The sequence below is a fragment of the Capricornis sumatraensis genome, chromosome 3, assembly GCF_032405125.1.
Source record: "Capricornis sumatraensis isolate serow.1 chromosome 3, serow.2, whole genome shotgun sequence".
NCBI lineage: Eukaryota > Metazoa > Chordata > Mammalia > Artiodactyla > Bovidae > Capricornis > Capricornis sumatraensis.
The window spans coordinates 31,075,669-31,101,897 of NC_091071.1; the positions used below are offsets into that span (position 1 = coordinate 31,075,669).

At 46.9% G+C, this 26,229-nt stretch overlaps 1 protein-coding gene across 1 annotated transcript in view; it reads right to left on the minus strand.

Annotated features, from left to right (window-relative positions):
* Nucleotides 1-26,229, minus strand: part of SNX29 (sorting nexin 29) — a 568,901-nt gene that overhangs the window by 214,262 nt on the left and 328,410 nt on the right. Inside the window, exon 15 of the mRNA XM_068968397.1 lies at nucleotides 19,152-19,268. Coding sequence (XP_068824498.1) covers nucleotides 19,152-19,268 — 117 coding nt within the window. The remainder of the gene's footprint in view (nucleotides 1-19,151; nucleotides 19,269-26,229) is intronic.

Consider the following 26,229-nt stretch of genomic DNA (forward strand, 5'->3'; position numbering starts at 1 on the left):
AGCAGTGAGGTGTCTCACATCCGGGTGGAAGAGAAGACTGTGGACTCAGCCAGACTGTCTAGTCCCCCATCACAGCCTGGGTGTGGGTGTGAGGATGACAAGATACAGGAGAGGCCCAGCCAGTTCATGAAGGGCATGCCACGTGGACGAAACCATTGTGTCTCCCTTACCGGCATTTTGGAGTTCTTTGTTACTGCAGCATAACGCAGCCCATCCTGACTAATATATCAACTCCATTTTACAGAAGGGAAAACTGAGGCTCAAGGAGGTGAAGGGCCTTGTCCCAAGCCATGTCATTACCGAAGCAGAGAGGCACGTGCAGGCCAGGAGAAAACGGCCATGGCCACTGTTCCTCTGGTTCTGAGGAGTTGTTATCTCTGCCCCCAACCAGCCGACTCAGGCCTTTCACTGTCAGCCTGGCCCACATGCTCCTGGTTGGAAATCTGGGCACTAGGCAGAGGCGTTGGTCCCTCTGTACCTCAAAACCAAGAGTCTACCCCGAAACAGCAAAACTCAACAAATTTCCAAACCTCAAGACATCAAAAGTCCAGGAATATAAAAATATATACAGCATAATATAACATACAATAATATTAGTAGTATGACAATGCAAAAAGAATGGAGGAAAGAGATAAAAGAAATAAAAGTTACTATTGAAGACTAGACCAGACAGAGTCAGTCGCGCAGTCGTGTCTGACTCTTTGTGACCCCATGGACTGTGGCCCACCAAGAAGATGGCTACTAACTCCAGTATTCTTGCCTGGGGAATTCCACAAACAGACGTCACAGTCCATGGGGTCGCAAAGAGGTGGACCCCACTGAACAACTAACACATACATGTGTACAAAGAGAGTAGGTACACAAGAAGTCCTGCCATAGAATTTCTAGATCATAAATTTCTATGAGTTCCTGTGACTTCCCTTGTGGTCCAGTGACTAAGACTCCATGCTCCCAATGCAGGGGGCTCAGGTGTGAGCCCTGGTTAAGGAACAAGATCCCGCATGCTACGACGAAGATCAAAGATCCTGTGTGCTGCAACCAGGACCCAACACAGCCAAAAAAATTAATTAATGTTTTTAAGTCTTCAGATTTAAAATAAGAAATAAAGTTCTATGTAATCATTTCTCTATTTTCAATAAAAAGCAGTAATTTTGACTTAAATGCCTCATGACCAAATTGCGAAACAAAATCAGTTACAAGATCCACCGTATCCACAAAAGAACCAGTGACTGCTGAGAGGAAGCACAGGGGTTAGAACCTGTGGGGACACTCTCCCACCCTCCAGGTGACAGGTGTGAATTAGCAGGTGTCTTCAGCATAGTCTGTGCCAGGCTGTCTCTTAACATGCATCCAGGCAGTCCCCCTCCTGTCATTCTGTCCTGTGTCATCCTCTCCCTGAGGGTGGGCAGGCCCCACTGACTCCTCCTAACCAGCAGATGGAGGTAGAAGTGACGGGAAGCCACTTTCCAGGTCAGGTTGTAAAAGGCTGACTTCCACTGAGCTGGTCTCTCTCTCTCTTGGCTCACTCACTTGGATGAAGTGAATGGCTATGATGAGCCTGGGCGGCAAGAAACGGCCTCCAGCCAACAGCCTGGGAGGAACTGGGCCTTCAGTCCAAAAGCCCCTGAGAAACTAAGTTCTGTCACACAGGTGAGCGTGGAAATAGACCCTTCCCCAGTCAGGCCTGAGATGTTTGTAGCCTGGACCCAGGGAGAGAAGCAGCTAAACTGCATGGATTCCAGACCTCCAGATCCCATAAGACCATAAATGCTGTTATCTCAAACTGTTACTCCTGTCCCTACATTTTGGGACAATTTGTTATGCAGAAAGAGACAACTGGTACAACCCCTAAAAAGTATAACGGTGAGTTTTGTTCACTCTTTTGGTGCTAGCCCGTCAGGAATCGTTGGCACACTGCCCAATTAGTCCCAGTGATGCTACGGGAGCCAAAATCAGGAGGCCTAAAACTCTGATCCTGTGATAAAATGGAGCGGGGGACTTCCCACACTTCAGCCCATCATGAGGCACCACTGTGATGTTTGCCACACTCACATATTGTTTACTTGCACTACTGTTCACTGATGTCATTTTTTAATCAACTCATCTTTTTTACTTATAAAATTTACTCAACAGGAAATCACTCTGGCAAATAGAAAACCAAATGCACCTGCTATATAGAGAAAGCAAACTGAATCCAATGAAAAGAGAACTTCATTAAATTCGAAGTGTCACGGTTCTCAACACCACCTGTGTTAGAATCACTCGTGTCAACAAGAGGGGTGTCCTGGCCCCACTGCAGAAATTCTCCTTTAACTGAACTGGGGTTGAGCCCTTGCATCTGGACCTTGAGACATCCTGGAATACACGCTTGTGGCTCATGGGCTCTGGAGAGGGCCTGGATGCCATCAACCCAGCTTGGCTCACATGGGCACCTCCTCCAGCATGCTGCTGATGGGGAGGACCCAGTCGACACTCCAAGGCCAGTTCTCTGTATTGCTGGTGTATAGGTCAACCCCTGACACACAGAGGATGCTAACATGTCTACAGTGAATAAACAGAGGAGGTGTTATCCTGGATCCCAGGGGATGGGCAAGATCTGACCACCGTCCAGGGCAGAAGTGATATTCCAGCTGGGGCCCCAGGGCAGAGGGGGTGAGCTTCCTCCAGCCAGCCCTCACTGTCCCATCAACAGTTTCTCCCGTTGAGCCCTGGTTTGGTTCCAGGCCACCAAGAAAAGCAAAAATTCTCTCTGTAATTGATAGATAATTTCATATTCAAATTGGAAATGCTCAAAAGAGACATGACGAGAATCAAGGGGTGGGAGACGTGATATTTACCACGAACATGACAACAACAAATAAAAAATTAAGACAACAAATGTTGATCATCGTGAAACATAAATCCATGATCCCTTGCCAGAGTAGGGGGTAGGCTTAGAGTGTTTCGCTTCGAATTTACCAAGTACTTTCTGAGCAGCCATAGTCAGGATGCTATAGTGGAAAGTGAGAACTAATATCCATTCGTTCATTCATGCCATAAACACTTAATACTCTCTGCCAGGCACTGGGACACAGTCAAGTTTACAATGGACAGAGGTTGAGAGAGCAAATAACTCTATGCCAAGCAGTGATAAGTGCTGTGAAGAAAAACGTTAATAATGCAGGGAGTGCGGGTACTATTTTATTCAGCCTTTTGACAAGCTGATATTTGACCCCAACTTTGGATCACTTAGAGGGATTATCTCATTTAATTGAAACCTCAAAGAACTCTCTTGTGGGCATCACCCCATGTAAGGACAGGACATGAAGAATGAAAAAGTGAGACTCATCAGCCCCATGCTTACCAGTCCTAATGACGTGGGCACATTATCTATCTCACTTGTGCCTTTGTTTTCTTATCTCTAAAATGGAATCAAGAATATCCACCTTGGGCTTGTTATACCTGTAAACCACTGGGGGATGTATCTGGTATATAAAAAGTGCTCAATAAATGTTGCCCATTGAAGGCAAGAGTGGAAATGCCACTTTCACTTTTAGGGACTTCATCATCTGATGGAGAAGCCAAATGACACACCGGTGCAACCAGGGGATGAACATATCCATGGATGTGCCATGTTGATTCACACTACCAGTCCCTTCTCATGACAGACCCATCTTCCCAACCAACTCCTACTCATCCTTCAAAACCCAAGTCAAACATTTCCTCTCTTAAAACTTCCAGAACAATCTCAGCAGTTACTTAACCCACCAATGTGCCATCATTACACCTGATTCTATGTAATTCTCTTATTTGTTAATTTGGTCATTCAACACATTTGTATCAAGAGCCTTCCCTGTGCCAGACCCTCCTCACTTAATCCTGCAATTACATGGTTTCTGTGTCTCTGTGTGTCCTCCACTGGAAGACAAACTTCTGTCCAGTGGCAGGAAAAAAAACCAACTGGATAAAATTCCATAGAACAAATGAATTAATAAGCAAACAAAAGGGCCCATCACTTGAAGGCAAACAGATGATGGAGGAAAAGTGGAAGCAGTGACTGATTTTATTTCCGTGGGCTCCAAAATCATTATGGACAATGACTGCAGCCATGAAATTGAAAGAAACTTGCTCCTTGGAAGGAAAGCTATGACAAAGCTAGACAGAGTATTAAAAAGCAAAGCACTCACTTTGCCAACAAAGGCTGGGCTAGTCAAAGCTATGGTTTTTTCAGCAGTCATGTATGGATGTGAGAGTTGAACCATAATGAAGGCTGAGCAAGGAAGAACTGATGCCTTTGAATTATGGTGTTGGAGACGACTCTTGAGAGTCCCTTGGACAGTAAGGAGACCAAACCAAACCAGTCAGTCCTAAAGGAAATCAGTCCTGAATATTCATTGGAAGGACTGATGCTGAAGCTCCAATACTTTGGCCACCTGATGCGAGGACCTGATTCACTGGAAAAGACTCTGATGCTGGCAAAAACTGAGGGCAAGGGGAGAAGGGGCAACAGAGGATGAGACTGTTGGATGGCATCACCGACTCAATGGACATGAATCTGAGCAAACGCCGGGAGATAGCAAAGGACAGGGAAGGCCGGCGTGCTGCAGTCCACAGGGTCACGAAGAGTCAGACACGACTTAGCAACTGAACAGCAAAGCAAAAGACAACATAAGAAAAGATGACAAAATGGGTGGTCCAGAGGGGAAGAGGATCAGAGGAACTCAGAAGCTAAACATAAACGCAAAAAACTAGAACGGAAGAAGGCACTGCGGGCTTTAGAACGAGCTGGAGTTTCAAGGGTGGGGATGATCTGGGAGGGTGGGCCCGGAGGAGGAGACACACACTCATGAAGGACACAAGCCAAGCTCTTCAGAGGCAGGATCTCAGAGAGAGGCACTTGCATCTTATACTCTCTTCAGTTGTATAATACTTAATTTCGTTTAAAAATAGATTCTTACATTATTTGCGTCATTTAGAAAAAAAATTGAAAGCAGATCTTCTGAAAGACAAAAAGCAGAGCAGCAAGGCAATGCAAGTTGGAGGTCATGTGCACAGGGGAGGGGCTGGCCTCTGCTCCACGGGCCAAGAGTGAGGGGCCAGGCAAGGCCAGAGTCACATCCTGCTGCAGCATCTGCCAGATCTTTCTAAAACAAAGCGAACAGCACATAAAAAATAAACAACACGGACCTACTGTATAGGACAGGGAACCATATTCGATATCTTGTAATAACCTATAATGGAAAAGAATCTGAAAGAAGAAAATACACAATTGAATCACTTTGCTGTATACCTGAAACTAACAGCAATCACACTAGGACCACAGACTTGTCTAACTCAATGAAACCAAGCCATGCCCGCGGGGCAACCCAAGACGGGCGGGTCATGGTGGAGAAGTCTGACAGAATGTGGTCCATTGGAGAAGGGAATGGCAAGCCACTTCAGTATTCTTACCTTGAGAACCCCATGAACAGTAGGAAAAGGCAAAATGATAGGATACCAAAAGAGGAACTCCCCAGGTCAGTAGCCCAATATGCTACTGGAGATCACTGGAGAAATAACTCCAGAAAGAATGAAAGGATGGAGCTAAAGCAAAAACAATACCCAGTTGCGGATGTGACTGGTGATAGAACCAAGAGCCGATGCTGTAAAGAGCAACACTGCATAGGAACCTGGAATGTCAGGTCCATGAATCAAGGCAAATTGGAAGTGGTCAAACAAGAGATGGCAAGGGTGAACGTCGACATTCTAGGAATCAGTGAACTAAAATGGACTGGAATGGGTGAATTTAACTCAGATGACTATTACATCTACTACTGCGGGCAGGAATCCCTCAGAAGAAATGGAGTAGCCATCATGGTCAACAAAAGAGTCCAAAATGCAGTACCTGGATGCAATCTCAAAAACGACACAATGATCTCTGTTCGTCTCCAAGGCAAACCATTCAATATCACGGTAATCCAAGTCTATGCCCCAGCCAGTAACACTGCAGAAACTGAAGTTGAACGGTTCTATGAAGACCTACAAGATCTTTTAGAACTAACACCAAAAAAAGATGTCCTTTTCATTATAGGGGACTGGAATGCAAAAGTAGGAAGTCAAGAAACACCTGGAGTAACAGGCAAATTTGGCCTTGGAATGCGGAATGAAGCAGGGCAAAGACTAATAGAGTTTTGCCACGAAAATGCACTGATCATACCAAACACCCTCTTCCAACAACACAAGAGAAGACTCTACACATGGACATCACCAGATGGTCAACACCGAAATCAGATTGATTATATTCTTTGCAGCCAAAGATGGAGAAGCTCTATACAGTCAACAAAAACAAGACCGGGAGCTGACCGTGACTAGATCACAAACTCCTTATTGCCAAATTCAGACTTAAATTGAAGAAAGTAGGGAAAACCACTAGACCATTCAGGTATGACCTCAATCAAATCCCTTATGATTATACAGTGGAAGTGAGTAATAGATTTAAGGGTCTAGATCTGACAGATAGAGTGCCTGATGAACTATGGGATGAAGTTCGTGACATTGTAAAGGAGACAGGGATCAAGACCATCCCCATGGAAAAGAAATGCAAAAAAGCAAAATGGTTGTCTGGAGAGGCCTTACAAATAGCTGTGAAAAGAAGAGAGGTGAAAAGCAAAGGAGAAAAGGAAAGATATAAGCATCTGAATGCAGAGTTCCAAAGAATAGCAAAAAGAGATAAGAAAGCCTTCTTCAGCGATCAATGCAAAGAAATAGAAGAAAACAACAGAACGGGAAAGACTAGAGATCTCTTCAAGAAAATTAGAGATACCAAGGGAACATTTCATGCAAAGATGGGCTTGATAAAGGACAGAAATGGCCTGGACCTAACAGAAGCAGAAGATATTATGAAGAGGTGGCAAGAATATACAGAAGAACTGTACAAAAAAGATCTTCACGACCCAGATAATCATGATGATGTGATCACTAATCTAGAGCCAGATATCTTGGAATGTGAAGTCAAGTGGGTCTTAGAAAGCATCACTACGAACAAAGCTAATGGAGGTGATGGAATTCCAGTTGAGCTCTTTCAAATCCTGAAAGATGATGCTGTGAAAGTGCTGCACTCAATATGCCAGCAAGTTTGGAAAACTCAGCAGTGGCCACAGGACCGGAAAAGGTCAGTTTCCATTCCAATTCCAAAGAAAGGCAATGCCAAAGAATGCTGAAACTATCGCACAATTGCACTCATCTCACACGCTAGGAAAGTAATGCTCAAAATTCTCCAAGCCAGGCTTCAGCAATACGTGAACCGTGAACTCCCTGATGTTCAAGCTGGTTTTAGAAAAGGCAGAGGAACCAGAGATCAAATTGCCAACATCTGCTGGATCATGGAAAAAGCAAGAGAGTTCCAGAAAAACATCTATTTCTGCTTTATTGACTATGCCAAAGCCTTTGACTGTGTGGATCACAAGAAACTGTGGAAAATTCTGAGAGAGATGGGAATACCAGACCACCTGACTTGTCTCTTGAGAAACCTATATGCAGGTCAGGAAGCAACAGTTAGAACTGGACATGGAACAACAGACTGGTTCCAAATAGGAAAAGGAGTACGTCAAGGCTGTATATTGTCACCCTGCTTATTTAACTTCTATGCAGAGTACATCATGAGAAATGCTGGGCTGGAAGAAACACAAGCTGGAATCAAGATTGCCGGGAGAAATATCAATAACCTCAGATATGCAGATGACACCACCCTTATGGCAGAAAGTGAAGAGGAACTCAAAAGCCTCTTGATGAAAGTGAAAGAGGAGAGTGAAAAAGTTGGCTTAAAGCTCAACATTCAGAAAACGAACATCATGGCATCCGGTCCCATCACTTCATGGGAAATAGATGGGGAAACAGTAGAAACAGTGTCAGACTATTTTTTTGGGCTCCAAAATCACTGCAGATGGTGACTGCAGCCATGAAATTAAAAGACACTTACTCCTTGGAAGAAAAGTTATGACCAACCTAGATAGTATATTCAAAAGCAGAGACATTACTTTGCCGACTAAGGTCTGCCTAGTCAAGGCTATGGTTTTTCCTGTGGTCATGTATGGATGTGAGAGTTGGACTGTGAAGAAGGCTGAGCACCGAAGAATTGATGCTTTTGAACTGTGGTGTTGGAGAAGACTCTTGAGGGTCCCTTGGGCTGCAAGGAGATCCAACCAGTCCATTCTGAAGGGAATCAACCCTGGGATTTCTTTGGAAGGACTGATGCTAAAGCTGAAACTCCAGTACTTAGGACACCTCATGGGAAGAGTTGACTCATTGGAAAAGATTCTGATCCTGGGAGAGACTGGGGGCAGGAGGAGAAGGGGACGACCCTGGATGAGATGGCTGGATGGCATCACGGACTTGATGGATGTGAGTCTGAGTGAACTCCAGGAGATGGTGATGGACAGGGAGGCCTGGCGTGCTGCGATTCATGGGGTCGCAAAGAGTCGGACAGGACTGAGCGACTGGACTGAACTGAACACAGCATTCATTGTAAGTCAAATCTACTTCAATGGGCAGGGGCGGGTGGAGGGGGAGGGAAGAATCTAGAAGATCTACGGGCTTTCCTGTTGGTTCAGTGGTAAAGGATCCACCTGCCAGTGTAGGAGACACGGGTTCGACCCCTGTTTCAGGAAGATCCCACACGCTGTAGGATAACTAAGCCCATACGCCCCAACTCCTGAGCCTTGCTTCTCTGGAGCCCGGGAGAGGCAACTGCTGCAGCCTGCACGCCCGGGAGCCGTGCTCCACAGCAAGAGGAGCCACTGCAGTGAGAAGCCCGCTCGTCGCAGCTAGAGAGCAGCCTTCACAGCAACCAAGACCTCTCGGGATTCCTCTCCCGTCGGTGCCGGGGCCTAAGACCTCGTGTGGAGTCGAGGCCGGAACCTGAGGATTCCTCTCCAGTGCTGACATGGATCTTGGGGCACCTCTGACCCAGCACAGGCCAAATAAATAAATATCGATCTGCCTGTACAGAGACTCTGGGAGCCACCGCTGGCTGGGAGCCTCACTGTAACAGGGGGAGGCGGGGATTCACACCGGGGGCACATGCTCTCATGCCGGCAGAGGCGATGACACTCTGGACAGCAAAAGGTAAAAAAAATGAAAAAGGAAGAAAAAGGAAAGCTACTTTCCTAGGAAAGAGATAAAAATCTAAGTGAACACAAGGCTCTTCTGACTTTATCAAAAATCTTGTGGCAAAGTCCAATCTCAAATGCCTGGCTGACTGCTTCAGTCACATCTCAAACCACGGCCACCCTCCTCGGTATGAATGAGGCCTGCAGGTTCTGGGATCAGGGGAACACCACTTGAACCTTTTTCCTCAGAAACAAGAGCAGCAGTATTTCTGTCTACCCAACAGGTAGGGAGGCTCAGGAACCCCAGGGTCAGTTCCAAGACGATACCTGTCCCTCAGGAAGAAGTCAAAAGAACAGGTCATGGCAGCAAATTGTTTGGCTTGGTTTCCCAGAAAAGACAGTAACAAGAGATCTAGGCACAGTCTGCTCTAGAGCCTGCAAACCGGCTGACCAGGGAACCCACCTTTATGACACACACAGCAAGAACAGCATCTATTTCCACTGGAAGGTTATATAAATCCACTTCAAGGTCACTGGGCTTCCCTGGTGGCTCAGACAGTAAAGAATCCACCTGCAATGCAGGAGATGTAGCTTTGATCCCTGGGTCAGGGAGATCCACTGGAGAAGAAAATGGCAACCCACTCCAGTATTCTTGCCTGGAGAAATCCATGGTCAGAGGAGCCTGGTGGGTTACAGTTCATGGGGTCACAAAGAGTCGGACAGGACTGAGTGATGAACACTTTCACTTTTCAAGGAGATGGGTAACATTCCCAGAACAAACTGTATGGTCCCTCTGAGGCTCTGATGCCACTCAGTCAAAACTGAGCCATCACTGAACCTCACTTCGTATCATCAGCCCCACGTTTATGATGAACCAGGAGAAAAAGGAGAAGAGATGAGCCTTTTAAAAAAATTATAAAAAAATAGAAATCTTAAAAAAAAAAATTAAGTCATGGTAATTGGTAGGGAAGGTAGGACTAATCAGAAGGGAGCTCTGTTATCATGAAGAAAGATATTTATTAAATTAAGAAATAAGCACCTATGTTTAGTTAGAGGGTATGTACAAGTATAATCATGTGGTTATTATGTATCCTTGGAAATACAGTGTGTGTTAATTTAGCAGAAATATGGTCAATTAACTCGGAATTTAGATGGACACGTTATGATCAGTAGAATTGACAAGGCACCACGCGGACAGAACAGAAGAGGCTGAAGAATCTGCATTTTGAGGATGACATCAAGAATGACATGAGTCAAGGACAGTGGCCCAGCACGAGACAGAGGTCCAACCCGGGGCCAGTCTACACAGGAGTCCCACGTGGCTGCCTGAGACTCAAGAACCGTGTTTCCTGGTAACGACGTTAGACTGAGAAACGTACATGTCAATAAAACACAACGGTTAGGAGCCAAGCAACTCAAGACCTTGAGGTTTAACCCTTGAGAGGTGGGGGTGGAGGCTGGGAGCAGCTTCTGTAGAAGGCAAAAAGTGAGATCAGAGCTAAGTTATTAAATAAAGATGAGTAGCCTTGTTTGCACCAGTAATTGGTATGGGTCATGAGCTCAGGATTTCAGTCATCCAACTGAAAATGGCAACTCACTCTAGTATTCTTGCCTGCAGAATTCCATGGACAGGGGAGCCTGGTGGGCCACAGTCCATGGGTTCGCAAAGAATCAGACACGACTGAGCAGCCAACACTTGCAATCTTGCTACAAATGTAATTTCAAAGTTCTGCAGCCATAAGCCTTGAGTTAGCCAGGCTCTGTCCACCCAAACCCTAAACCCAAGCCCCTCAGGGCTCCCCTCAGGAACCGAACTACTCATGGTGATGAGTGAACCAGGCATAAACCAGGGGTATAATCTGGGCACCCTTGGGAAGACAGACCTGTGAGTCCAGTATTAACGTCATAGAGCATGTGACCGCCCATTTGCACACAGACAGAAACAGATGACTGGGCTCAAAGAGGGGCTTTTATTCCCTGGCACTGAGCTGTTTAAAGTGGGTTCTGCAAGCATCTTTCCGGATGATTCTGTGTCAAAAACTAATATTTCTGAGCTAAGCTTCTATGTGAGACATTTTTAGTAGCCTCTCTTAAATGGCACTTTTAAAAATAATCTCCTTCAAGACGGTAGACGATTAGAACACGGATGTCCAAGCGCCGAATTAAAAAGCTTCTTATAATTTGGAACACGCTGTTTAGAGCTGCCGTGGGACCATAGACAATTTAGTACTTGATCATTAGATATTCGGCAAGTGCCACCCAGCTGAAAAATACATTTCTTATTAAGCTTCAGGACTTAAATAGCATCAGCTCTCAAATGAGATCACTCCCTCAGAAGGTTTTAAAGATACCAAGAAAGTCCCAAGAAGCATTTTATTTCAAAGTGAACCTTATTACAAAACTTGGGATGAGTTTCTTCCATCTATCTCACACCTGAATTTTAAATCCCTCGTCTTTCTCTCTCATCAGCTCCATCATTCCAATAATGGAGGGAAGGGGTCCCATGGAAACACTGAGCAGCTTACAGCGAGAATTAACAGGAAGTCTCTGCCATCCGACAGCCTCCAGGATGGCACCTTTCTGGATAATCAAACACTGCGGTTAATAGAGAGTTTCCATAGCTACCGCAGGTGCGTGGGCAGACTCACACAGCACCTGCTCCCTGAGTGTGCACGCCAGCCTCCAAGAAGAGGAAAGTGAACACAGCCCCTGTCGCCAGGCAGCTATCCATCCTCAGATTTAAAAAGGAAAATTCAATGCCAAGTGATAATACAGAGTGACAGATGCTGACCCACAAAGTGTCACTGGAACAGATCAGGGGCTTAGCCAGGTGGTCGGGAGGGATGCGGGCAAGAGGGGAGGGTCTGTGCAGGCTTTCATGGAAGGTGGTTCTACTGTAAGGCGCTTTGGGGGACCTGAAATGGAAAGGGTTTAAGATGTTTGAAGGCAGTTGCAATGAATAGCATCATCAATACACTGTAGAGCAATGGATGTGTTTATGAAACTAGAGATAATGGAAAGGGAAGGGGGAGCCGAGAGACAGACAGAACATGACAGCCTCGAAGAGAGAGACTCAGCACTGGGGAGAGACAGTGAGTCAGACGGGGGCAGAGAGAACAACACACACAGTGGGTGAAAGAGAGAGAGAGGGAAAGGCAGGCAGAGAAAGACCAAGACAGAAAGGAACAGAGAGTGAGAAACAAGGAGAAGCAGGGAGAAAGAGAGCGACAGAGAGACAGAACAAGAGATTGAAAAGCAGAGGGATGGACCTCCCTGGGGTCCAGAGCAAGAGATTAAAAAGCAGAGGGATGGACCTCCCTGGGGTCCAGAACAAGAAATTAAAAAGCAGAGGGATGGACCTCCCTGGGGTCCAGAACAAGAGATTGAAAAGCAGAGGGATGGACCTCCCTGGGGTCCAGAACAAGCGATTAAAAAGCAGAGGGATGGACCTCCCTGGGGTCCAGAGCAAGAGATTAAAAAGCAGAGGGATGGACCTCCCTGGGGTCCAGAACAAGAAATTAAAAAGCAGAGGGATGGACCTCCCTGGGGTCCAGAGCAAGAGATTAAAAAGCAGAGGGATGGACCTCCCTGGGGTCCAGAACAAGAAATTGGAAAGCAGAGGGATGGACCTCCCTGGGGTCCAGAACAAGAAATTAAAAAGCAGAGGGATGGACCTCCCTGGGGTTCAGAACAAGAGATTAAAAAGCAGAGGGATGGACCTCCCTGGGGTCCAGAACAAGAGATTGAAAAGCAGAGGGATGGACCTCCCTGGGGTCCAGAGCAAGAGATTAAAAAGCAGAGGGATGGACCTCCCTGGGGTCCAGAACAAGAGATTAAAAAGCAGAGGGATGGACCTCCCTGGGGTCCAGAACAAGAGATTGAAAAGCAGAGGGATGGACCTCCCTGGGGTCCAGCGGTCAAGAATCTGTCCAGCAGTGCTGGGGATGCAGGTTCGACCCCTGGATGGTGAACTAAGATCCCAAATGCCACAGAGCAACTAAGCCCGGACGCCACAATGAAAGATCCCGCAACACAATGAAGACCCTGCATGCCGCAACTAAGACCCAACGCAGCCAAATAAATAAATGAGAGGGTGAAAAAGAGAGTACAGAGAATCTAAGAGCCCTGCACAGCCCCCTCTCTGGGAGCCTGTGTGGATGAGGTTCAACGTGCCTGGGGACACACAGGTGTTCAGATGACCGAGAGCCAGGCCAATGGGGGTGGGGGGTGGGGAGGGCAGTGGAACCCAAGGCTAAATGCCCAGCCGGTCAGTCACCTCCAGGGGGGCAGGTCCAGGGCACCCCACAGTCATGCAATGCCACCTCCCCCTCCAGACTCTGTGGATCCCGGGCTGGGGCAGCTTCATGGGACAGCCCAAGCTGTCAGGGTCTCCCTGCAGCATGTGTGGGTAACGAATGTGATATGTAACTCGGCCCTAAGTTTCCTAAAAGCATCCCTTGGAAAGCATCTTAGAAAAGATGGTCCTTAGGGAAATAAATGTGTAACAGGTGTGCCAGGTCTACGCTTCACAGAGAGCCCTGGTGGAAAGTGCTAGAGAGAGAGGCCTCTTGACCATCCCTGTTTGAGATGATTTATCACAATTCCCCTTCTTTTTCATATGTACCACCTAGTGACAGACTATTTTCTTGGGCTCCAAAGTCACTGTAGATGGTGACTGCTGCCACTAAATTAAATTAAAAGACGCTTGCTCCTTGGAAGAAAAGCTATGGCCAACCTAGACAGCATATTAAAAAGCAGAGACATCACTTGGTTGACAAAGGTCCACAGAGTTGAAGCTATGGTTTTTCCAGTAGTCATGTACAGATGTGAGAATTGAACCATAAAGAAGGCTGAGTGCCCAAGAATTGATCCTTTTGAACTGTGGTGCTGGAGAAGACTCTCGAGAGTTCCTCAGATTGCAAGGAGATGAAACCTATCAATTCTAAAGGAAATCAACCCTGAATATTCATTGGAAGGACTGATGCTGAAGTTGAATCTCCAGTCCTTCAGCCAACTGAGGTGAAGAACTGACTCACTGGAAAAGACCCTAATGCTAGGAAAGATTGAAGGCAGGAGGAGAGAGGGATGACAGAGGATGAGATGGTTGGACAGTATCACCGACTCAGTGGACATGAGTTTCAGCAAGCTTCGGGAGATGGTGAAGGACAGGGAAGCCTGGCGTGCTGCAGTCCAAGGGGTCACCAAGAGTTGGACACAACTTAGCAACCGAACAACCACCACCACCTATAATGCATCCTTTGAATCACTCTTCTACTCTCAGGAAACTATTCTGCTCTCAGAAAACTCCACCTTCTCTAGATTACAAACTCCAAAGAGTGTAGTCTGATGTCAAGATGAAGTGATCAGTTAAGTGAAAAACAACAGCAATCGGCTTTGATGTAAAAGAACGCAAGATGAGGAGGCAAGGCAGTGGAAGATGCAGTCTGCGGGCAGGGAGTGGGACGCTTGAGAGTTCTGCCACAGAGGGACGGGAGCCTTTAAAATCCCCAGCAGGGTTGTGCCTGGAGGACAGAAGACATTAAATCCTGCTTGAAATGAAGAAGGAACGGAAAACAGGAGAGTAAGCAGCGTGTGCTGAAGAACGACGTGGTCCTGGATTTGCAATCTGGTGCAAGCACGGAGCTGTGTGCCTCGAGGTGAGTCCTAAAACTGCTCTGTGCCTCAGTCTGCTAAGCTGAAAAATGGACCTAATGAATATACTGTACTAGGAGAAAGGCTAAAAGTGCACGCCACCACCAAGCATGTAGTAAATGGCTCTCATCAAACAGACAAGGGAGGGAACAGGTGACAGGAGAACAAGCCAACAGGGCCGATGCTCCGAGTCCGGGAAGGGATGCTACAAACCTCAAGCCGTACCAGGCGGAGCTGTCTTTTCTGCTTAAACGCAGGTGATCAACTTAAACACATGGGACGGGGAAACAGAGACCCACAGCGGCGGCAGGAAAGGGAGCGATCCAAGTGCTGTCACATAAAGTGAGACCAAATCTTCATCCCTGGTGGGAACAAACTTGCACTTCATGAGCTTCTCTCCGTGTGCTGAGACTGTAACTGACTGCCACATCCTGCCGTCTTACAAGACTCTGTCTCCATTTATTCAAAACAGAAGCTGTTCTCCCAGAGAATTTTCAGGGCGGTAATCAAATCCTGCTGAAAGATTTAAAAAACAAACAAACAAAAACTCCAGCATTCATTTACACCTTATACCAGAGGTGGGGAGACAATAATGAGAAGAGAGTCCTAAAAATACTTACATTCAAAAAAAGAAAAGAAAAGGAAAAAATTCAATCCTTAATCCCAAACTCCTCCTTAAAATAAACAACTTAAATTAAAAGTCTATAATATCATAAAAAATATCACTGAGAAGACACTGTGTCTTTGCACCTATCTCTAAAAAAATCAATTACCATTTGGACTTCCCTGGCGGTCCAGTGGTTAAGACTTCTGACTCACTGCAAGGGTCACAGGTTCAGTCCCCAGTCAGGGAAGATCCCGCAGGCCACCAGGTGCAAGCAAAAGAAAAATAATTATTTGCTCCATGGAATCGTCCTCTGCTCTACAACAATGAAGTTCTCACCTAGCAAACATTTAACAGAGCACCTACTCTGTGTCAGGCACAGCCCTGGGCATGGAGATTCAGAGACGAAAACAGGGCCACCCCGCTCAGCCCCAGTGCCCACCAACAACTGCCTTTACCAGTAGCATCTGGTGGAATCCCAAGCCACCTGATAGAAGAGGAAACCAGGGCTTCCAAGCACAGCAGGCCCTGCTCTGCCCTTGAGGCCCTTGAATACTCTGGTGTCTGGGAGGAAGTCTAATCTGAGGGCAGTAGAGAGTGGCAACGGGTGGAGCCTCCCCCAACAGAGGCCCCTCAGGACGAGTGGGGAGCCTGCAGGCTTGCTAAGTCGCTTCAGTGGTGTCTGACTCTTTGCGACCCAATGGACCACAGCCTCGGTAGGCTCCTCTGTCTGGGGATTCTCCAGGCAAAAATACTGGAGTGCGTTCCCACGCCCTCCTCCAGGGGATCTTCCCAACCCAGGGATAGAACTCGTGTCTCTTATGTTTCCTGCATTGACAGGCGGGTTCTCTGCTGCCAGCACCGCCCGGGAAGGAAGAGTGGCCTCCGGAACCGAAACTGAGCTCACGGCTGCCTCCCTCCTCTGTCCAGGCTGCCTGACTCTAGGCAGATGATAAGAGTAGGCCTGAGGCAAAAACAACAAAGTCAAGGGGCTTCCCTGGGGCCAGTGTCAGAAAGGCCAGCTCTTCCCAACAGCCTGCAGGACCACTTACTCCCTCCTGACTGCTGGCCATCACAGCGTGCCTGCCGGAAAGTCTCTGATGACAGTTTGAGCTGCCTCTGGGTAAAGGATGTCACTGACCTCACGAGCATCCAGACTGGAGGCCAAAGCGAGTGCGGCACAAGGAGAGAAGATGGGCCACTCATCCAGGGTCCAGGGAAACCTGGACCCCACCACTTGCTACTCGACATTCACTCACTCATTCTGTAAGTCAACCTAGTTATTAAGCACCTGCTGTGTGAATCACTGGAATTTAAAGGGAGCAGAAAAAGACAGGGCACTTACCCTCGAAGAGGTGGTGGTGCCTCGAGACATTGACTAGTGAGGGATAAACATAAAATTATAATCAGAGAAGAACAGAGAGATACATACAAACAGCATACTCCACAAGGAAAATCTGCCCTTGTCTGGTCTCCTGAGGAGGTGATTCTGAGGGTGAGTGGCCTGGGCCCAGAGCCTTATTCCAGGCAGAATGGATGGGAGCAAAGGCCCCACGGAGGGAGAAAGCAAAGGACCTGGAGCTGAAGAAGCCCGATGGGCTGGGGGCCCAGCCCCGTGCTGGAGCTTAATGATTAAGTCCAGCGAGGCCTGAACCCTCTGCATCTCAGCTGCCACACTTACTCAAGAGGAGGCTAATTTCATTCGACTCACAGGCTTGTCTTCAAATGAGAGGGGACATCTCTGGCAATCCAGTGGCTAGGACTTTGCCTTCCAATGCAGGGGGTTCACTGGTCTGGTCAGGGAGCTAAGATCCCACATGCCTCCCAGCCAAAAAAAAACAAAACAAAACAGAAGTGATACTGTAACAAATTCAATAATGACTTAGAAAAAAAATCAAATGAGATAACGAAGGCAGAGACCCATGTGTGCCCAACACATTGTTGGAACTCTGACAACTGGGAGCTCCTGACAGATAACTGGTGCTCAGAAAGAGTTTTCCTGCAACAGGTGGAGGAGGACAGAAAAAGGTCCTCCCTTCTGACGGAGGACAAAAAGAAGATTCAGTGCCCCAGAATCTTGTAAGATGAGAACTCTGGGTCTACATCCAGCAAAGCAAGCTCCATGAGCTGCCAGACAACCTTCCGGTCTAAGTGTGGGATTTCACAAGGATGTTATGTCAACTCTGTTCTAAAGATAAAAGCAGAAAACAACCGTATATCCATCAATAGGGCCTGGTTAGACGAACTATGGTATTGCCAATTCAAAGGATTACGATGCAGCTCTTTAAAAGAATGATGTAGACCTACATGCAAAGTATCGACAAAATAAAGTGACCTCTAATGTGTATAGTTAGAAGGAAGAAAAGTAATATACATAGCAGTGATAAAGCAGGCGACTAGTGACTAAACATGTAGGTATGTGCACGCGGCTTCCTCAAGCCATGCTCAGCTCTGGAAAGACAAACCCAAGATTGGTCACTGTCATTGCCTCTGGGACAGAAAATAGATTTCTTTTTCACTGAATATACCCTTTTATGCTACTTGGCTGTTTAGCATGTGTGTAACAAGGTTTGTCAAGAGTCCAAATTTTGATAATTTTCAATTGTTTAAAAAAAAAAAAATCCAGTCTTTGACGGCACACAAACCCAGATCTGTCACTGCTCACTACAATTCAAAAAACTAAGAAAATTACGAGACAAGAAGAAATTTTAACACTGATATTTGTTGGTATAAATGAATTATTGATAACAGAGGCTGACAATGATATTTGTTTCAATTATACTTGATTGCTCTATTTGTTTTCTTGATTTTTATAGCTATATTCTGAAATGTCTAGAGAAGAAATAATGCCTAATATTTGATTCAAAACAATACCGAAGGGGAAAGCAGGTGTTGGGAACCTGAAATAAGATTGACTGTGACTGACAACAGTTCAATCAAACAATGGTCACATCAAAGTGTATCACACACCCACCGACCATTGGGTGTTATTAACATCTGACATCATAAGAAAGTCTTAAAGCAAAGAAAAAGCTGTTATAAACGTGCACAAAAGGACAAGATGCTTTTAGCAATGTGGTTTGCAGTAGCAAAATAATGGAAACAACCCCAGTGTTTATGAATGCAAAACCAGATTTAAACTAGTGCAGTATTTTGTTCAACAGAGAATTACAGAATTAGCAAAGTGAACAAACGCAGTGGGGAGTTCTCAACCAGGGGTGATTCTGCCCCTGAGCAGACATCTGACAATGTCTGGGGATGTGTTTGGCTGCCATGACTGGGGTGGCAGTGGGGGTGCTACTAGGCTCTAGTGAGTAGAATTGGGGATTCTGCTACATAGGACGGCCCCTGACAAAGAAGGAAATGGCTCAAAGTATCAAGAGGGCTGCAGTTTAAAATCCCTCTATTATAGCGGCCCCCAACCTTTAGACACCAGGGACTGGTTTCATGCAAGATAATTTTCCCACGGGCCGTGGAGGGGAGTGTGGTTTGGGGATGATTCTTGTAAGGAGCATACAACCTAGATCCCTCTTGTGTGCAGCTCACAGTAGGGTTCCTACTCCTGAGAATCTAATTCCACCGCTGATCTGACAGGAGGCGGAGCTCAGCTGCTAACATGAGTGACGGCGAGTGGCTGTAAACACAGACGAAGCTTCACTCACTTGCCCACCAACCTACCTGGGTGGTTGGTACCTGGATGGGGGTACCATCTGGGTGGGGGTACCTGGACACTCTCCCTTTTAGTGTCTGTACTTTTCCATGCCCTGATGTAACAGAAGGGCTGCGGGCAGCAGAGGTGGTGGGCAGAAGGGCAAGGCTGGGGCACTCACCGGCCCCCGCAGGTCGATGAGCTCCTGCCGCATCTGGGAGACGAGGGCTTCCTTTGCCACCAGGGCCCGGTGCAGGCGCTCATTGAACTCGATCAGCTCCCCGTGCATCTCCGCCACCTGCAACACACAAGCACCAGACGGTGAGGCTCGGGGGTAGACCCCCCCCACCACGGCCCATTCCGCCTTCTCTGAGCCCACCACTGGTCAGCTGGCACCAAGAGGTTGCTGAGCTGGGAACAATGAATGCTGCTTCCTTATGGATCAGCTACGCAAATCCACCCATTTAAGCTGAATATGTTTTTGATTTGGTGGAACTGAACACTATAGTATCAATGGTCCCAGTTTATAGTCCAGAATATGACTGTATCAGGTCATTTTTGGACCTGAGGCTTTTATTCTTAGGAAGTGAACACTTGTCTAGCAAAAGCTTTCTTTCTCATCTGAGTTGTGCCTGTCAAGAATCCCCTGCTAAGGACAAAAGTAGAATGGCTGACCACTTGAAAAAAAAAAAACACTTATTTGGCTGTAAAATTTATTTCCATTACATTTATTTGGCTGTAACATTTGTTTAGTTGTGGCATGTGGGGTCTTTGTTGGGGTGTGCGGGTTTTCTCTCTAGGTGTGGTACACGGGCTTAGAGGCCCTGTACCAACTGGGATCCCAGTTCCCTGACCAGGGATTGAACTCACATCCCCTGCACTGGAAGGTAGATTCTTAACCACCGGACCCCCAGGGAAGTCCCTGATGAACCATTTCTGCTCATGGAGGCTTTGGTTTTGAAAACCGAGACAACAGAACCAGAGCCTTGCTGAGGATGGTGATGGTGAGGGACACACCCGAGGCAGCACAGATGCCCTGTGGCCCCTGGTTGCTCTCTGCCAGGAAGACACCTGAGGCAGGTGTTGTTGCTTCTGCCACACAGACGGAGGAACGATGTCAGAGGAGTCTCAGGAGCAGGGTCAAGGCCACACAGCTAAGGCTGACTCCAGAGTCCTGGCTCTTGATCACTGGGCCACGTGCCACAATCCTGCCCCTCCACTCCGGCCTGCAGAGAGCCTGCAGATTTATCCACATTTCAATACCCTCGGCTCATCCCAAATAAGAAATGGAGGTTGGGATAAGATAGCCTGTGACTGGTGCACAGAATCAATAACAGATCTTTCTGCGTGTGACATACAAAGGGAACAAGGATATCCTGCATGGTCAAAGCATACAGTAATTCCTCTGATTGTAAGAGTGATCTTGGGACTTCCCAGGCAGTCCAGTGGTTAAAAGACCACACTTCCACTGAGGGGATACACGTTTGATCCCTGGTCAGAGAACTAAGATCCCACATTCCATGTGATACAGCCAAAAAAAAAAAAAAAAAGGATTTTTTTTTTTTAATGATCTTATTGGGGCCTATAATCAAGTTAAACTAATTTATTTTAAAACATTTTTAGAGAAACGTGAGGTATAATCTTGCCATGCTCATCAGAAACCATGAAAGATGACTCTGGTAAGTACCTTACAGAGAACACCACCCTCACTGAATGCAGAGGTCAAGCAGACCCCAGCCAGCCCCTGTCCCCCTGCCCCTCCCAAGAAATCACCCCTCCTATACCCAAGATTAGCCAGGGACTTACTACATTCAATATAATGTATAAATAGTATCAGAACATTTATAAGTACTCTAGGTGAAATATAAAACATACTGTTAGAATACAGAAGGGATATAAGGAGAAGTTTTGTGGGCAAAAAAGAGATTAACCTAAATCTAGATGCTTTAGAAGGAATAAAGGGAAGCTGTCATTTTATTTTCCTGAATATAATATATATAAAAGGTAAAAGGCACAGGGAGGAAATACAGAAGATACTAACATTAGTCAAGGGATATTTTTTGCTTCCATTCTTTCTACTTTTCCTTACTTTCTTAATAATGAGCATTCTTTCATTTATCAGAGAGAATAACCACTCAGGCTCTTTAAAAGAATTAAAAATCCTTCATGTGCAACTCAAGGAAGAAGCCAGGTGCAATCAGCATGAAATTTATCAGGTTCCCAACTGCAATCCTGATGCTTCTGTTAACTTGCTCGGTGGATCTTCACTCAGATCGCAATCCCTCTGTCTCCCAGGTGCCCACCCTATTCAAACCAGGGAGAAATGCAAAGTGAAAATGGCACAACAGACACTGTGATGGCCACACAATTAACTAACGGAGAATAAGTCACTGAGCCTTTGACCAACCTCTTGTGTCATACAGACCTAAAATCGGTATTCCCCAGTTGCCTTATTTTCGTATAAAAAAGCTTAAGATGACCATCAGGGCTTTCACAAACAAATACAACATCACTAATACATCACTAATAATACCTACTTGATTCCTCCACACACACAGAAATCATAACAAGCCCTCCTCGAGCTTCCTTGGGGCTGAGAATCCATTTACCACACAGTAAGCAGGAAACACATACAACTGCCAATTCTGCTGCTAAATACCTGCTAATATGCCCCCACAACATACAAGCTTTAAATACATGTCACCATCATTTCCAAAGCAAAGTAGGGTTTTGCTTTGTGTTTGTGTTTTGTTTGGCAGTGGAAGCCAGGGTGTTAAAACAATTTTCCATAAATGCATAAAACATTGGAACATCCCAGCTGCAAGTGGTATTTATCATGAACTGTCAAAACCCTGGTTCTATTTTGCAGCCGGAGAGTAACTTGACCACATCAGACAAAGCTTTCATCTCACTAGAGAACGGGGTGGGGGGGGGGGGGGGAATCCTGTGGAACCAAGGAGACAAAATTTGACAAACAGTTTCTAGCAGTCATTAAAACAGCAATGCTCATTGTTACTAAGCTAAGCTCTGAAACCCTGGATTTCTCCATTTCATATCCCCACAAACAGTTATTGATATAAACAGCTTTCATCTTACATAAACCACACTGAGCTTCCTATTCCTCAAATAACTCTTTCCAAACTATAGCATAACCAGAAATGAATTCGAGATTCAGAGCCAGCCTCAGAAGAGAAATGTGAAATCACAAATGGTTCCCATTATCATCAAAATAAAAGGCACAACCACTGCTTGCTGGAATTTCTATGAGGCTCTGAGGGCACTTACAGGTTGCATATGACCTTCCTTCCCTATTTCCAACAGCCGCAGGGAATGAGAGAGAAAGAAATGTCCCTCAATTCTTCTCTACCAAGGAGCAAGAGAGATCTTCCCAAAGCAACAGCTGATACTGTCACAGGCTGTTTAAAATCTTCAATCCTTCCCACTGCCCTAAAGATAAAAATCCATCTCCTTGCAGATCTGGCTTCAGCCTCTCTCCCTAACACCATCTCCTGCCCCTTCCTCTCGCGTTTTCTCCCCAAAGTCACTCAACTCAGCGGGGCTTCTACGTTCCATAAACATGCTGAGCTCTGGGGGCTCACCTTATGAACAAAGAGGAGAAAGACACAACCAGCAGAGGAAATGACAGGTGCAAAGGCCCAGAGGATGGCAGGAAAGCAGCCGAAAGAGGTGCTTTGAAAAGGCTCAGACTCTGCTGCAAGGCAAGCCTTGGTTGGCTCACTTAGCACGTGCTCTTGCGTGAGTCATTTAACTTCTATGACCCCGAGGCCCCACGCTCATGGACTTCCCCGGTGGTCCACTGGTTAAGAATCTGCTTGCCGACGCAGGGGCCAGGGGTTCACTCTCTGGTCTGGAAACAGCCCACATGCTGTGGGACAACTAAGTCAGGGAGCCACAACTACTGAGCCCATATATACCCTAGAGCTTGCGAGCTGCAGCTAGCGACCCACGCACTGCGACTGCCAGAGCCCGCACGCTCTACCTAGAGCCCGCGATCCACAAGAGAGGCCACCACAGTGAGAAGTCTGCGTGAGCAATGAAGAGCAGCCCCTGCTCGGGAAGCTAGAGAAAGCCAGTGTGGAGCAATGAAGACCCGGGGCAGCCAAAAACTCAGTTCAGTTCAGTCGCTCAGTCGTGTCGGACTCTTTGCGACCCCATGAACTGCAGCCAAAAATAAACTAATTTAAAAAAAGAAAGAAAACAACACTCATCTCACAGGGCCGCAGTGTGGATGAAATGAGCTGCGGCCCTTAGCAGGCTCAGTACTGTGTCCAAGCGTGGCAAAGGCTCAGTGGATGTGAAGTGGTTAGACATGGAGGGTGATCACGTTAAAGGGACATGAGAAAGGAGGAAAAGAACAAGCAGATCTCTGGAAGCCAAATGGAAAGGCGCCTCATGGGCCGTAACAAGCGGCTCAGAGGGCTGTGGAGAGAGACTTGCTGTCCCCCAGAGCGGCAGCATCACCCAGAGAACTGTTAACCACCCACCAGGCACTGTTCTCAGTGATGAGGCACGGGGAAGTCATGGGGCTCACATCCTAGAAGTCAGACAAACTGGACTAGCACTCAGGGAGAGAGGAGGACTTGGAAGGAAGACGGGGTATCAGAAAAGGCCTCGTCCAGAGAACACACTCAGGAGTCACTTCTCTGATGGGCCTTGACACATGCCAGGCAGCCCCCCAAGGCGGATCCATGCCCTAAATCACAGTCGGGCACTCGCTGTGTTCTGGGACCATCAATGCTCAGGGCCTTAAAAGTCAGCTGTGGGGCTTCCCTGGTGGTCCAGTGATTAAGACTCCACCTGCCAAGGCAAGGGGCATAGATTTGATTCCTGGTCCAGAAAGATTGGCTCAGATGGTAAAGCGTTTGTCTACGATGCGGGAGACCCGGGTTCGATCCCTGGGTTGGGAAGATACCTTGGAGAAGGAAATGGCAATCCACTCTAGTACTATTGCCTGGAAAATCCCATGGACAGAGGAGCCTGGTAGGCTACAGTCCATGGGGTCGCAAAGAGTCGGACACGACTGAGCGACTTCACGTTCACGTTCCAGAAAGACTGCACGTGACAAGGAACAACTAAGGCCATGAGCTGCAACTACTGAAGCCTGCAAGCCCCAGAGGTCCCTGCTCCACAAGAGAAGCCCCTGCAGCGAGAAGCCCCCACGACTAGAGAGCACTCCCCCACATGGTGCAACTAGAGAGAAGACCCTCTGCTTGGTGCGACTGGAGAAAAGCCTGTGCAGCAACGAAGACCCAGCACCGCCAAAAATAAATGAATAAAGAAAATAACACCATGCATGGCTCCCAAGCTGTGTCTGGAAGGTGCACAACTCACGAGCTAATAACGTGTGACTGCTTATCAGTCATCATTTGGGTTTCACCCTTTGGGCTTGAGAGAAGAGGGGAGAAAGATTTAAGAAGTTTAAGTCACAAGACTGTTTGGTAATACATGTCAAACTTTTAAAATCTCTCACCTTGTGGCTTAGCAAACCCCTGCTAAGGAGTATCCTGTGTCTCTACCTGTGCTCAAGCAGTTTAGCTCCAAATGGCTGGAGTCCACCTAAAAGCCCAACCACAGGGCCTAGTGAAATCTATCAGGCTCTGCTGCTATCCCCCACTTCCTGCTGCTTGGCAGACATCACTAGTCAATCAGGGCTTTCTTCCTCAAGAAGATACTCAGGCACCCCTAACCAATCGATCAGAGTGCTAGCCTACAGGATGACACCTATTTAGCATTCCTGGCAGAAGGGGCTGGGGGAAGGCGTCAGAGAAGGTGACGTCTGAGCTGGGCTAAAGATGATGCCTTTATAAGATGCGTTTATAAGATGATGCCTTTGGCGCTTCAAGAGGCTGAGCAATCCCTTCCAGCTGGAGCATCAGGGAAGATGCTCTCTGAAAAAAAATGTGTCTGTGAAAAAGCTCTTAAGTCTGTGAAAATCCCAGGAATTATCATAATGACCTGCCAAATCATGAAAAGATTATAATTTTTTTAAAAAAATGCCTTTGGCATTTCCTTTCATATCACAATGTTCTATCTAATCACATTCAAGTAAATCTTGCTTCGCCCCTCCTCTGGCTACTGAATTAGACATGTCCTGATTAATTAAACCAAGATACGTGCAGTTTCCCAGGTGGTACTAGTGGTAAAGAAGCTGCCTGCAATGCACGAGATGTAAAGGTTCGATCCCTCGGTCGGGAAGATCCCCTGCAGCAGGAAATGGCAACCCACTCCAGTATTCTTGCCTAGAGAATCTCCATGGACAGAAGAGCCTGGTGGGCTGCAGTCCACAGGGTGGCAAAGAGTCAGACGAGACTGAAGCGACATGGCATGCACGCACCCCCAAATTTTAACAGCAACTGAGACTCTTCAGGCCACATTCCCAAACTCTCAGAGAATAGTGACTTGATGCCTTAGAATCTACCTCGATTTTATAAAATGTGCAGGCTGTGTGTGAGTCCCACTGACAACGGCTGTGGGGAGAGACCTGGAACCTTCTGCTGTTGTGAGGATACTGCAACCGCCTTTGAGAGAAAAAGCCCTCACCAGTGCCTACCTGTCTTCAAGGGTTTTGTTGTTGTTGTTGTTGTTGTTGCTGTTTTTGATGTGGACCATTTTAAAGGCTTTACTGAACTTGTTACAATATTGCTTCTGTTTCATGTTTTGGCTTTTTGCCCAAGAGGCATGTGGGATCCTAGCTCCCCCACCAGGGATGGAACTTGCCCCTCCTGCATTGAAAGGTGAAGTCTTAATCACTGGACCACCAAGGAAGTCCCTTAACACACCTGTGAACACCAACTATATACATCGGGCCTTTTCCAGGCATTAGATCACCCAGCTCACGTGACCCTTGCCACCCTCCTGTGCGTGGCAGGGCTTCTTACACATGGGGCCTTGAGGCTCAGAGAGATCAGGAAGGCATCAGAGTCAGAGCCACTGCCTGTGTCCTCTGCCCTCCCCTCTGGGGCACAGCAAGGAGCCGAGCCCTTCAGGGGTTAAGGAGATGAGCCAGTCCCACAGAGTAAAGGGAAACAGCCCAGTGTGGACTGGTGGCTCCCAAAGCAAGCTGACAGATGCTTGGAGGGCTTCTGAGAAATACAGATTTCTGGGTTTCACTCCCAGAAAGGCTGATTGAACATGGGGGAGTCCACAGTAATACTTTTAAAAGACCCTAGTGACCGTGATGCTCAATCAGACTTGGGAACCACTGGCAAAGACAAGGGGGAAAGAGAGTTCACACACAG